Source organism: Myodes glareolus, chromosome 15, assembly GCF_982192425.1.
Source record: "Myodes glareolus chromosome 15, mMyoGla1.1, whole genome shotgun sequence".
NCBI lineage: Eukaryota > Metazoa > Chordata > Mammalia > Rodentia > Cricetidae > Myodes > Myodes glareolus.
The window spans coordinates 27487516-27501775 of record NC_142040.1 but is presented as its reverse complement, the minus strand read 5'-3'; the positions used below and the strand labels follow the sequence as shown (position 1 = coordinate 27501775).

General features: G+C 43.7%; 1 protein-coding gene and 1 pseudogene across 2 annotated transcripts in view; both read left to right on the top strand.

Moving 5' to 3' along the window:
- Window positions 1-14260, top strand: part of Mccc2 (methylcrotonyl-CoA carboxylase subunit 2) — a 73479-nt gene that overhangs the window by 13863 nt on the left and 45356 nt on the right. For both annotated transcript variants that reach the window (XM_087896825.1, XM_087896824.1), the window contains exons 2-5: window positions 242-308; window positions 5274-5358; window positions 7729-7830; window positions 12798-12925. In XM_087896825.1, the coding sequence (XP_087752951.1) occupies window positions 242-308; window positions 5274-5358; window positions 7729-7830; window positions 12798-12925 (382 nt within the window). The remainder of the gene's footprint in view (window positions 1-241; window positions 309-5273; window positions 5359-7728; window positions 7831-12797; window positions 12926-14260) is intronic.
- Window positions 9131-9528, top strand: LOC125405132 (small ribosomal subunit protein eS17 pseudogene; annotated as a pseudogene).

Sequence of the window (14260 nt, the reverse complement as noted above, 5' to 3'; positions counted from 1 at the left end):
CCTGTGCTTGTAGGTACCTATTGAGGCCAGAAGATAGTGTTGGCTCTTCTGGAGTTACAGGTGGTTGTGAGCTGCCTGTGGGTGCTGGGAACTGAGGCTGAGTCCTCTGCGAGAGTGTTGGTGCTCTAAACATCTGCGCCACCTCTCCAGCTCCCCTTCTGTGTTTCCTGACTCTGGCTTTGGCCTAAGGATAAAGACTTTCTAACATTCCGGTCTCCCTCCCTCTGTGCTTCTGTTTCAGGAGAACTATGAGCAGATGAAAGATCTAGTGAGTCAACTTCATGAACGAGCCCAGTACATAAGACTAGGTAAGGCCCGTGTCTGTCTGTCTGTCTGTCTAATAGCCTGCTACGTACCCCAGGCTGGTCTTGAACTCCTGATTCTCTTGCCACAATCTCCAAAACACTGAGATTACAGTCATGTGCTACTACTCCCAGCTACAAAGTAAGATTCTCAGTCTATTGCAGGTCCCTACTGTGGGAGGAGCAATGTGAATTCTCTAGTGAAAAACTGTTCCCCCCAATGTCATCATTGGTAGAGTCTGCTTCACTGTACCTGTGCTCAGAAAGTATTGTTGCATTCTTAGGTAGTGCTGTGTTTAGAAGACAGCTTTCCTCTGTTGGAGTAATTAGAGAAGTAGAAATATAAGAAACATTCTATGTATTTGTTTTCTTTAAGGAGTTTATTCAAGGTGTGGCATGCAAACAGAGAGGCCACCTAAAGGTACTGTGTTAGGGAAGAAAGGACCTCAATGTTGGTCCCGGAGAAAGTTTGGAGAAGTGTGCCAGAGGTTAGTTTTATTGCTAAGCACTTTGGTTATATTGTTTGTTTATTTCTGAGATTAGGCATCTTATAGCCAGGCTGGACTTGGACAATGACCCTGGACTTCTGATCCTCGCTGTTTCCACCTCCAAAGTGCTGAGATTACAGGCGTACCATCGTGCCCAGTTGATGTGGGGTGGGGGGGATGAAGCCAGTGTTCCGCTAACTCCACTACATCCTGCTCCCTTTAAATCACTTAACTCTTCTAAAAAAAAAGCCTTTTGTTTTCTAGTTTATATCTAAGTTTTATATGTAACCTTAGGAGTGAGTCTGTGAATTATAAGTACTTATAACTACACATTTCCATCTTCTTTTAAATTAATAGATTATACAGAATTGGCAAAAGGGAACCGACAATAGAAGCAAATAAAATAGAGGTATTTAAATGTATTGATCTCTCTCTTTTTACTGTAGCAGTGTAGTCAAAATGAGTAAAATTTTTTTTCCGCAAAGATAGCTGTAATTCACACTCTTGAGAAGCTACGGAAATGAGCCAACCTCAGCCTTCTATGGACCACGACAGCCACAAGTGTGGCCCATCACAAATTATAATAAACTTACTTAAAATATGAGGGAAGTTTTGGTGACTCAGTTTACATATTGTCGAGTAACTCTGTGGATGATAGCTTTGTGCCACAATGTCAAAAACACTTTGAAAGAAGCAGGGCTGTGGCTCAGTGGTGCTGCGCATGCCTTAGCATAGCACTCGCTCTGAGTTCAGTTCCCAGCATATCCACCTCTCTACCTGGTGTGGGAGAATTGTCTGTATCTGTCAATCATATTTTAATAAAATGCTGATTGGCCAGGCAGACAGTATAGGCAGGAAAGCCAGACAGGAAGTAGGGATGGAGCAATGAGAACAGGAGAATTCTGGGAAGCAGGGAGGTTCCTAAGCCATTCCTGCGCAGACCACCGAAGAGGCAACATGTAAGCTGTCACACTGAGAAAGGTACTGAGCCCATGTGGCTAACATAGATAAGGATAATGGGGTAACATAAGTTATAAGAGCTAATAAGTAGCCTGACCTAATAGACCAATCAGCTTTATAACTTATAGAGATCTCTGTGTGATTGATTTTCCTTGGGAGTTGCCGGCTGCGGGGTACTGGGTGGGGCAGAACCCCAACAAGCCGGCCCCTCGTGTTACATCTACCTCCAAAGAATAAACAAATGCATAGGTTAGTACACTGTCTCTAGAAGAAGAACCCACACACTTGCCAAAATAAGAGCCTGTTTTGTTGGAAGAGGTAACTCCATGGTTATGCTGATCATCAGTTTGGTTTGATCAGTGGAGGGTTTTATGTTAATTATTAAACCATATTAAAATAGACTTACGAAAAATTTGGGAAAATGAAAAAGTATCAAGAAAAAAATCACCCATGTAATCCCTCTAAACATACATTTTTAGCGCATCTTTGGATGACTCCTCTATCACGTTAGTCGCAAAATGTATTTGTGTTTTTGTGCTGTTTGGGGCTTTTGTGCACGTGAGTCTGGACATTTCCCCAGAGTTTGACTCTGGAGTTTGACTCGGTCTGTTAGAGCAGCTAGTGATATTCTGGTTTCACAGGTGAGTCATTTATGAAGCTCTCCTTGTGTGCAATTCATTAAATCACATTGGTTCTACAATTCGCAAATGTTCACACGTTAGCATCCCTGAAACCGGGAAACCAGGATTCCAGCATCTTCCAAAGGCTGTATGCCAGAGACCAGTCAGGACCTGCTCACTGTCCACTGATGTCTCATTGCTGTCACTTCAACCATGGGATACTCATTGCTCATCACCGTGAATGGAGTTTGTCTTCCATTTTTGAATGCATTAAAAAACAAAACAACAGAAACAAGCCCCCACCTCAACCACCAAAGCCATCTGTAGATGTTTACTTCATGAAGATATCCCCCAGGATAAAAACAAATCACTTCTAAATTTATCAAAACACTCGCAGCCCTACGATTAACGTGTGTTAATCAAAATACTTGGTTCTGGCTATTGTGAAAGCACCGCGGGGATAATCCATTCTCTGTCTACAGAAGGGAGTCGCTGTGATCAGCTTGGCTGAGCAGGTTTAAAAAAGTTGGGTAGGGGCGGGAGGTGGGGGAGTGTTGAGGAGGGGACAGGGACGGGGTCAGAGACAGCAAAGCCAGAGAAGAAACCTTCGAGGATGGGAGCAGAGGTGAGAAAATGGGAAAGAGGCCAAGAGTCACCCAATGCCCAGTCTCGTAAGTGTCACATTCTCAATAACGTAAAACTTCAAGGGGTACCTTAGAGAAACGCCAAACACCTGCCCCTCCTCCTGTCTGAAAACTCTATCAGAAACTGCATTCATTTAAAAATCAGAAGTCTCAATTCTACAATGAGGAAAAAAAGAAAAGAAAAGAAAAAAGTACAATGGACAAGTAACTATCTATCAACTAGACTGTCCTAAGTTCCCTTTCTGTCTCCCTCTCTGTCACCGTCCTCCCACCTGTGGCTCTTAAACTGCTGGCCCCTTAATGAGCGCTTGGGTCTCCTCCTCTCCAAAGCCCTTTGCCCCAGCCTTGCTCTATTTAAAAATCACATGGACAGTCCTTTTGTTTGTTTTTAGATACTGAAGTAAATTAGTGTACAGGAATCTGCACTAAAGTGTGTTGTTGCATGCATTTTGACCCATTTACCAACACCGGAATGAAGGCAGCATCCTCTAGATGATGGTAGCATCCTGTAGAAGTTCTGCTCATCATAACGCCTCATCCCTTTTCCCCACCCCTAAACACACCTCGTTAGGAACTTGGCCAGGAGTGGGGAGGAGGGAGAAGACAATTTTAACCATACTGTCTTGCAGCTAACTCATTTTGAAAGAAGAAATAATTTATGATATAGTTTTCTTGGTGGCCTAAAAGTAGATTTACTCTTAAGAATTTCCTGGGTACCTCTTAAGAAAAAAATATTCCTCTTGCAGCCAAGATCCCTGACTTGAAAAATAATGCTGTATTTAGAAGCTTGTTTAAATGAGTATGAACATAATTTCTTATCTTTATCAACAAAGAAATGTCGCTCTTAAATTGATAACTACTTTGTTAGGCAGAGGCTCTGTTAAGATATATTTATGGGCAACAGTTAAAAGCATTTTCTGGTAGCTTGATGCGTCTCCCACTCCTGCTGTGACTTCCTCAGAGCCGTGGGTGGATGGACACTCGAGTCCCCGAGTGTTTGCAGGTTGGGTGGTAAGGCCTGGGTACTCCTTTGGCCTCAAGAAGCCTAACTGGAGTAGCTGACCTGCCCTTGGCTAGTGTAATTTTTGTCAAGATTTGGGTAACGTTGCAAACCACAGAAGACCATCTCTTCTGTCCACATATTACCAAGGGGGGCCTGCTAATCACTATGGAAGGATTTCGGCTTTCTCATGTGCGGACCTAATGGCACCTTTCGGCAAGATTGCACGTGCCAAGCACGGAGGGGATTTCCAAAGCTAGACTTTTACCTGTTACAGATACAGAGTAGGGCTGTTCCCATGTGCAGGGTGGTGCATGTACATGTGATAGTGTTCGGTACATGTGGGGCAATGAGATGCTATTGTAGTGTGAGAATTTTAATGGAAACAGCATGCCATCTCTTTAGACAGCTATTGGTGAATTCAGAACATGTATGATTAGATAGTCTAGGATAAGGGATAGATTAGTGTTTGTATGTGTGTGTATCACTTGTACATGTGGTGTCTGTGTGTGTAGGGAGGAGCACATGCATATCTGTGTGTGGAGGCCAGAGGCTAACATCGTCTCTATCTCTGACACTCTCCACCTTAGCTTTGAGACAGGGTTTCACCCCGGACCTGGAGTTCATAGTTCAGATAGGTTCTCTTGCCAGTGAACTCCGAGGTGTGTCGGCCTGATGGTGCTGGGATTAGAGGTCATGCTACTGTGCCTGGCTTTTAGACACGTGCTGGGGATCCAAACTCGGGTCCTCACGTCTGCACGACAGGAACTTACTGATTGAACCATCTCCCCAGACCCGAGTGTGTGTGTGCGTGCGTGCATGTGTGTATGTGTGTGTGTGTGTTTGTGTATTTATGCATATGCCAGTTAAAAAAAGCCTCAGTTTATTTACTGTAGAAAACTGAGATCTGATATATCAAGCGATTAAAAAAAATAATAGCCCTTTTTCACGGGGAACACTGAAACTTTTATTTTTCTTTTTGTTAATTATACATTTAATTGGCTTTTTGAGACAGGGTTTCTCTGGGTAGCTCTGACTGTCCTGGAACTCACTCTGTAGACCAGGATGGCCCCAAACTCAGAGGTCCAACTGCTTCTACCTCTCAAATGCAGGGATAAAAGGAGTGCGCCACCGCCTGGCCCACTGAACCTTTTCTAAAGCACCATGTTTGGGGTAGAGCCCTGTATGTGAGTGCATTAAGTGAGAGAGAAGCCTAGTGCATGTCTATCTGCTCTAATCTAATCATGCCTTTATTGCAGGAGGCAGCGAGAAAGCCCGGGCCCGGCACACGTCAAGAGGAAAGCTGTTACCCAGAGACAGAATCGACAATCTCATAGACCCAGGGTTGGTACTAGCGCCTGTTGCCTCAGCGTGTCCTGTTCTGCTGGGCAGTCCATCACCAAATGCTTTTAAATTCTATTTATTTATTTATTGAAAGAAAACAAACTATCTTTATTTCAGCATACATACCACATCTAAGTTCCCACTCCCTCCTCTCCTCCCATTTCTTCTATCTACCTTTCCACCCCACCTCCCATCCACTTTCCAAAGAAGGTTAGGTACACTGCCCTGGGGAAGGGAAGGTCCAAGGCCCTCCCCACTATATCTAGGCTGAACAAGGTATCCATCCAAAGAGCACAGGCTCCTAAAAAGCCAGCACAAGCAGCAGGGACAAATCCTGGTGTCCATTCCAGTGGTTCCCTCAGTCTGCCCCAGCCAGGCAACTGTCAACCACATTCTGAGGGACTGGTTTCATCCCATGTTGGTTCCTTCGCTGTCTGGCTGGTGTTGGTGAACCCCCATTAGCTCAGGTAGGCAGTTTCAGGAGGTGTCCCCATCATGGCCTTGACCACTTTGCCCATATTCTCTCATTCTTCGACCGGACGTTGGGAGCTCAAGAGCACCACACATTTAATAGGAATGGGACGAATGGAACAGGGAATGACATGGGCAGACTCCAGACTCCTCTGCCCTGCTGGAGTTCCCGTAAGGCCAGAGGGAGACAGGAAATAAGCGGCAAGCGTCTTGAACTGTGTAACGTACTAGAATGAGGCCAGGGTTGAGGGGAGCAGAAACACCAGAGCCAAAGCTCTGCAGCGGAGTGCCAGGTGTGTTTGAGCAGTGTCCAGGGACCAGTGGAGCTGAAGGGGGCAGTGTGGAGGGGAGGACAGTAGGGGTGGGCTCTGAGTCTGAGGACCTGTGGGCTGTTGGTTCTGACTCTCAGAAGAAGAGCGAGCTGCTGTCGGGATTCAACAGGACTTGTTGAGTTTCCAAGTCACGTGTCGCGTGATGACAGTTACTGTACTAGACCCATAAGATTGGACTCCTGGTGACACTGCACTCTCTTAGTTTGTGTTCATACAGTTTTGTTACTTTTCGTGGAAGTGACAGAGTCTCCCCACAGCATCTACTCTCTGGATTATATCTTGAAGTGTGACATTTGACTGTTTTTAAAGACACTGCTCTTCTGGCTGCTGTGCTGGGCATGGACTGAGCGGCGGGTGTGGCTTAGGTGTAAGGATGGAGGGGCAAGGGTGTCAATCTTTAGATGTTTTATAAACAGTAGAGCATTGACCTGGTATATCTCCCGAAGGATGGGGTACAAGGGAAAAGGTGGGTGTACGTATGGGGTATTTTTTTTCTTTCTTTTCCTTTTTGACTTTTGTGTTTTAAGATAGAGTCTCATGTAGCTGCCTTCAAAATCACTGTATGGCTGAGAACCTTGAGGCCCCTTCCCTATTTTGAAAGCACTGCAGATTAAACCTAGGGCTTCTCTCAAGTTAGGCAAGAACACTGTCACTGAGATACAACCTCAGCCCATCCATGAACTTCTGACCCTCCTGCCCCTATCTCCCTCGGAATGGGACGACATAAAGGTGTGCACCACCACACTTGATTTGCGTGGTGCTGGGCATTGGCCCTAGGGCTTTGTGCCTGCAAGGTAAGACCTGCCACAGCTGGGCTGTGCCTCTTGCCCACCATGTTCTTCTGACATCCATATTTGTATGAGAACACGCATGGGTGAGCGTGGTGGCCTGCGTGTCATGGCACATGTGTGGGGGTCAGGAGTCAGTTTTCTACTACCTTATATGATCCAGGGATCAACCCCAAGTTGCCAGGCCTGTATGCAAGTGTCGACGGACCTTCTTACAGCCCCTAGCACACATTCCTTTAGCCCATTTTTGTGCAGATGTGTATGGGGCACCTGCATCAGAAAAGCAAAACAAAAGGCAGTCATACCAGCTCGAGCATTCTAGGCCTCCCCCCACACACCAGGTGTGTCTCGAGCACACCTGTGAGTGAAGGTGGACAGTACGGTGAGCGCTGGAGAAGAGCCTGGCACGGGGACAGCCTGCTTCTGGAAATCCGCAACTGGGTTCTGATTTCCCCGTTAACAAAGTGTTTATGAAGCCCACAGAAGAGAGCCAGGCACATGGTAAACACTCCCTGCTGTCCCCTTTCTCTGGTATATATACATTTGCATTGCACTTGACCAGTAAGTTCCAGTATTCTGCTGTAGCCCGCTACCTGGTTATACCACGTAAATTCTTGTGGTATGTTTGTCAGGTCTTATTTTAGAAGTCTTTTTGTAGATTTTTATGCTCAACATGCATATTTGAAATGCTTCTCTGTTTTAAAAAAATCTTTCTATTCTTATGTGTAACTTTTTAAATACAGATATTTAACTTCGACAACATCCTTTCTTCCTCTTAGGTCTCCCTTTCTGGAATTCTCCCAGTTTGCAGGTTACCAGTTATATGGTGACGAGGAAGTCCCTGCAGGTGGCATCATTACGGGCATTGGACGAGTGTCAGGGTGAGTATTCTGCCTGTGCTCAGTTGTGACGGGCAGGAATTGTGAATGCAGGCGCCTGCCACCCACCCTGCATGTTGGCAGGCAAGCTTTGTGCTCGTAAGACTTGAGCATCTCAGATATGTATCAGGCTCCTCTCTGGAGCTCTAGAGACCACAAACTGAAGGGAGAAAAATAAAAATTAGCCAGTTTCTGGATCTAGTTTAGACTTCCCCATTTCTCCCAGGTGTGGGCTTTTTAATTTTTTATTAAAAGTTTTTTTCCACAATATATTTTGATCGTATTCTTTCCCCTTCCTCCAGTCCCACCCAGGTTCTCCCCACTTCTCTATCTATACAACTTCATGGTTTTTTCTCTCTCTCTCTAAAAAAAAAAGAGAGAGAAAAGAAAAAGAAAAGAGGAGAAAATAAACAGATAAACTAAAACAAAAAACAAAAACACAATCATTAAAGCCATGTGGTGAGGCACACCTTTAATCCCAGCACTCAGGAGGCAGAGACAGGCAGATCTCTTGAGTTGAGTTCCAGGACAGCCTGGGCTATGTAGAGAAACCCCTTCTCAAAAATCAAAAAGAAAAGAGAAGAAAAAGAAAATCAGTAGCACAAAAATCTATTTGGAAGGGAGGCAGAAAAGATTGTGTGAGCCAGAGGTGGTGGATGAGTCCAAGGAAACAGCTTCTTCCAGGCACAACGGAACTGATCCACATAGGAACTCACAGAGACTGGCAGCATGCACAAGACCTACACATGTTTAAACCAAATAAAACCCCAGCACTGAGAATGTCCTGCCCCTAACCAAGAAACTATTTGCAATTGATACCTGCTAAAAAAAAATAAAATAAAACAAGTCTTCTCCGTTGGCATGCTGAGTTTTAGGAGCTCTCCGTCTAAACTCTTGCACAGCTGGTGACCACAGCTGTTTTAGGAGCAGGTGTCCGTTGTGTCCCCAGGCAGCCTCGCTATGACCTTCTTTTCTGCCCAGTTTGGGCGTGGCTAGGGCTCAGAGCTCAGACAGTTAGCACAGCTCTTCCTGGCTTTGCCCGGCTGTGTTGGCTCTCACATCAGAGGCTGAGGTGGATGCAGGTAGATGCAGGTGACTGCTGGCTTATGGGCAATGAACTTTCAAGCTGCAGCCAGCAGAGGGCTTGGGGTTTGTGCTAGCCTGCTGGCTGCTCTGCTGCAGGAGGATCACTGAGGAGGGAGGCCCGGTTTGTGTGCTCACTCGCTTCTTACTCTGTGGGGTGCTCTGTTTGAACCAAGTGGCTTAAAAACAAAAGCAGGCTCTTTTACCCGTCAGCGTGGACCACGCTTGCACCAAGACTATGAAGAAGGTGACACATGTCATCCTCGAGAAGCACTGCACGTACCTGGGTAATGACTTCCACGCCAGCAAGCTGCAAGGAGAGCGCCATTATCTCCAGCGAGAAACTCCGCAACAAGATAGCCGGCTGTGTCCCGCATCTGATGAAGAGGATTCAGAGAGATCCTGTGAGAAGGAGCCTTTATCAAGCTGCAGGACGAAGAGAGAGAAAGGAGAGAGAATTATGTTCCTGAGGTCTCAGCCCTGGATCAGGAGACCATTGAGGTCGTTCCTGACACCAAGGAAATGCCGGAGCTTCTGGACCTCTGCACTCTCTCCAACCTGAAGGTCATTCAGTCTAAAGTTGGGCTTAATTTAAAAACACCACATGGAGCTGTCTGAGTCTATTCTGTCATATTTTCAATAAATCTGAACATAACTTTGAGAAAAAAAACCCAGAAGCAGTTATTGAAAGAAAGTTTATGGTATTGGCATAAGAACAGACAGGAGGACCAATGGAACCGAATAGAAGACCGGGATATCAATCCACACATCTTCGAACATCTGATTTTTTTTATAAAGAAGCAAAAAATATCAAATGGAAAAAAGAAAGCATATTTAACAAGTGGTGCTGGCATAACTGGATATCAATATGTAGAAGAATGAAAATAGACCCATATCTATCACCATGCACAAAACTCAAGTCTAAATGAATAAAAGACCTCAGCATAAAACCAGCCACACTGAACCTTATAGAAGAGAAAGTGGGAAGTACACTTGAACGCATTGGCACAGGGAACAATTTCCTAAATATAACCCCAGCAGCACAGACACTGAGAGAAACAATTAATAAATGGGACCTCCTGAAACTGAAAAGCTTCTGTAAAGCAAAGGACACGGTCAACAAGACAAAACGACAGCCTACAGAATGGGAAAAGATCTTCACTAACCCCACATCAGACAGAGGTCTGATCTTCAAAATATACAAAAAAACTCAAGAAATTGGACACCAAAAGATCACATAATCCAATAAAAAAATGGAGTATAGACCTAAACAGAGAACTCTCAACAGAGGAATCTAAAATGGCTAAAAGACATTTAAGGAAATGTTCAACATCCTTAGTCATCAGAGAAATGCAACTCAAAACAACTCTGAGATTCCATCTTACACCTGAAAAATGGCCAAGATCAAAAACATGATGACAACTTATTCTGGAGAGGTTGTGGGGTAAAGGGAACACTTCTGCATTGCTGGTGGGAATGCAAGCTGGTACAACTCCTTTGGATGTCAGTGTGGCGATTTCTCAGAAAATTAGGAAACAACCTTCCTCAAGACCCAGCAATACCACTTTTGGGTATATATCCAAAGGATGCTCAATCATGCCACAAGGACATGTGCTCAAGTATATTCATAGCAGCATTGTTTGTCATAGCCAGAACCTTTAAACAACCTAAATGCCCCTCTACCAAAGAATGGATAAGGAAAATGTGGTACATTTACACAATAGAGTACTACACAGCAGAAAAAAATAACAGCTTGAATTTTGCAGGCAAATGGATGGAGCTAGAAAATATTATTTAGAGTGAGGTAACCCAGAAACAGAAAGACAATTATCACATGTACTCATAGGTGGTTTTTAAATATAAAGCAAAGAAAGCCAGCCTATAAACCACAATCCCAGAGAACTTAGACAACAATGCGGACACTAAGAGAGACTTACTTAGATCTAATCTACATGGGAAGTAGAAAGTAGAAAAAGACAAGATTTCCTGAGTAAACTGGGAGCATGGGGACCTTGAGGGAGGGCTGAAGGTGGGAGGGAAGAGGCATTGAGGGGAGCAGAGAAAAATGTAGAGCTCAATAAATTTCAATAAAAAAAGAAAGAAAAGAAAGTTTAGTTCTTTAACTAAATAATGGGTGATGATGGGCAAAGTCATGCAAATGCGCATCACAGTATTTTTGTAAACTGAGTTGATTTCTCTTTCTATAGCATGTCTGTGGGGGATTGATTATGGACATATGCCACTATGCCAGGTGTATGTGACACTGGAAATTGAACGTAGGCCTTCAAGTGTAACATGCGATACTCTCCTAGCTGATCTATATACACAGCCCTTTATGCTGTGCTGTTTAACATTTGTATTTATTGTGGCTTCAAATAACACAAATTTATTTTAGAAAGTGTGTGTGTGTGTGTGTGTGTGTGTGTGTGTGTGTGTGTGTGTGGTTTGTTTGTTTCCTATGGATGAAGTAGTAAAAAACATTGTTTTTCTTTTTTCTTGTGGTACTGGAATTTGAACTCTGTGATGTGTGTATTCAGGGCAAGTGTCTACTGAGTTCTGTCCTCAGACCTTGTTTTTTAAAGACAGGGTCTTACTCTTTTGCCCAGGCTGGCCTTGAACTCACTGTATAATTGATTTCAAACTTTGGATCCTTCTGCCCCTACTTCTTAAGTGCTAGGATTATAAATACCACTCCATACAGCTATTAAATCACTTTTGAGAATCTGAAAAACATATCTTAGTACGACTTGCAGTTTATTCTCATTTTTTCTACTTTTTAAAATTTTACTTTTTGATTAAAGACGTGAGTGTTTTTGTCTGAATGTATGTCTGTGCACTATGTGTGTGCCAGTGCCTAGGGAGGTCAGATAAAGATGATGGATTCCTTGAAACTGGAGTTACAGATGCTTGTGAGCCGCCATGTGGGTGCTGGAATCAAACCTGAGTCCTCTCAGACAGCAGGCAGTGTTCTTAATTGCTGAGCCATTTCTCTAGCCCCATTTAGTTTCTTTCTTTAAAGGACACTTTATAATTTATTTATTTTTGTTTTATGTGCATTGGTATTTTACCTGCATGTATGTCTTTCCGAGGTGTCAGGTCTTCTGGGGCTGGAGTTCCAGACAGGTGTGAGCTGCCATGTGGGCTGGGAATTGACTGCTTTCTACAAAAACTGTCAGTGCTCTTAACCACTGAGCCATCTCTCCACCTCCTTAAAAGGACACCTTAAAGATTTATCATAAGAGAGCTCCTTGCCCTAGAGAGTTGAATTTTCAGAAAGACATCATCGTCTTTTTCGGATCCTTTCATTTTAAGAACCATACATAGCGAGTGCTGGAGAGATGGCTCAGTGGTTAGAACACTGCCTGCTCTTCCAGAGGACTGGGATTCAGTTCCCAGCACCTGTGTGCAGCTAATAATTGTCTGTAACCCCAGTTCCAGAGGACCCAGCACTTTCTTCTGACCTCCCTTTGTCCTACACATATGTGGTGCACAGATATACATGTAGGCAAATGTCTCTCTCTCTCTCTCTCTGTGTATAAAATCCATATAATAAAAATACATACAATCTTTAAAAAAACGAACCTGAAGAACTTTACAGAACAGTGGTTTAGGTTAACGCCTCAAAACTAATAAAGGACTAATGACTCTTTCAAAATCAAATGTGAGTGTGTAATCTTATTAAAAGTAATTATTTTCTGTTGGATTAGTGAATGTGAACCTTGATTAAAGCTTGCGTTTACAGCGTGAGGTCATTGACTAGTGCATGGCCGTAGTGACTTGCACCAGAAGTTGAAGACTGCCTTGCAAGCTCTCGTTATAATGAGCTGAGCTGCCCTTAATTTTGCAGAAATCTCATAGTCTCTTTCAATGGAACTTCTGCCTTTCAGAGTAGAATGCATGATCGTGGCCAACGATGCCACTGTCAAAGGAGGCACCTACTACCCAGTGACGGTGAAGAAGCACTTGCGGGCCCAAGAGATCGCCCTGCAGAACAGGCTCCCGTGCATCTACCTGGGCAAGTCACAGTGCGCTGGGAACTGTTTTAGCTGGGAAAATGGGAGACTGTGGAAGGCTGTGTGGGTGACGTCATTACTGGGTGTTTGAAAATACTGCTGGCTCCTCCTGCAGTTAGAAAGGAATACAGTGTTTGCTGAAGACTGTGGGCGAAGGTAACTAAGGACTGCCCGTAGTACCACACAGGGAAATTAGCGGTTTGTTGTGTGCTGGCTTTTCCCCTGGGCATCTTATTTTTCTGTTAACTATAATTACTCCAACTATTAAAAAATAGCTAGTATTTATGGATCTCTTGAGAGTCAGGCACTGTATTAAGTCCTTGGCTATTACATAATTTGAATAGGTTGTAATTTAAGATACAGTTGATTTCCAAAGAAAGCCAGTCTTCCTTTGAAAGTAAACTACATTTGCATTAAAGGCTATTTTGAACAGAATCTTAAAGCAGAGCAATTTAGAACTGGCGGCTTCTGGATAGTGGTGTAGCTTGCCAAAACGCTCGCCTACGTTATTCATTTGTAAACATTGGAACAGGTCGTAATAGAGATGTTTTTTTCTTTTTCTGGAAAAGTGCATTTGCCTGGTTGACTCAGTCTTTTGAACGTCTTTGAACATAGAAAACAGCAAATGCAGCCGAACTGCCTGCAGGCTCCTGCCAGTCTCTAGAGGGCCAGCTCTACTGAAGAATATTGGCGTTGTCTCTCTTCAGAGAGGTCATCTTTAATGGCAGACAGGATGCAGACTATTAAATAATAAAAGACAGTGGTTGTAGGCAATAGTAGTAGGTGTAGGATTAATTTCTAATTCTTTCTCTCTTTTTTTTTTTGAGACATGGTCTATGTAGCCTTGGCTAGCTTCGAGCTCACAGAGCTCCTCCACCTTCCCAAGTGCTAGGATTATAAAGATGGGCACTGTCACACACAGCTCTTATTTTTCTTTTTAACATATTCATAATTTTATGTCCTCATAACCCCATGAAATCATTCATTTTATAGCTAAGGAAGTTTGAGGTGTTTAGAATGGCCTGGAAACACGTTTGATCTTATCATCACACCCCTATGAAGTGAGGAGCTCTGTTTTCAGACAAAAATCTCCCGGTGTAGCCCAAGCTGGCTTCACACGCTTGGTCATCCCGAGTGGGCAGGCACGGCCGCCCGTTTTGTCGGTTTGTAGTAAATCTTGGTGCTTAGGAAGCCGAGGCAGGAGGATCACAGCATCAGCCATACAGCCAAACCACTTAAACAGAATAAGAACTGTATAATAGTTTGAACATGTAAAATAAAATGACTTTGAAACAATGTAAAAAAAAAAATAAATAAAATAAAATAAAAATAAAAAC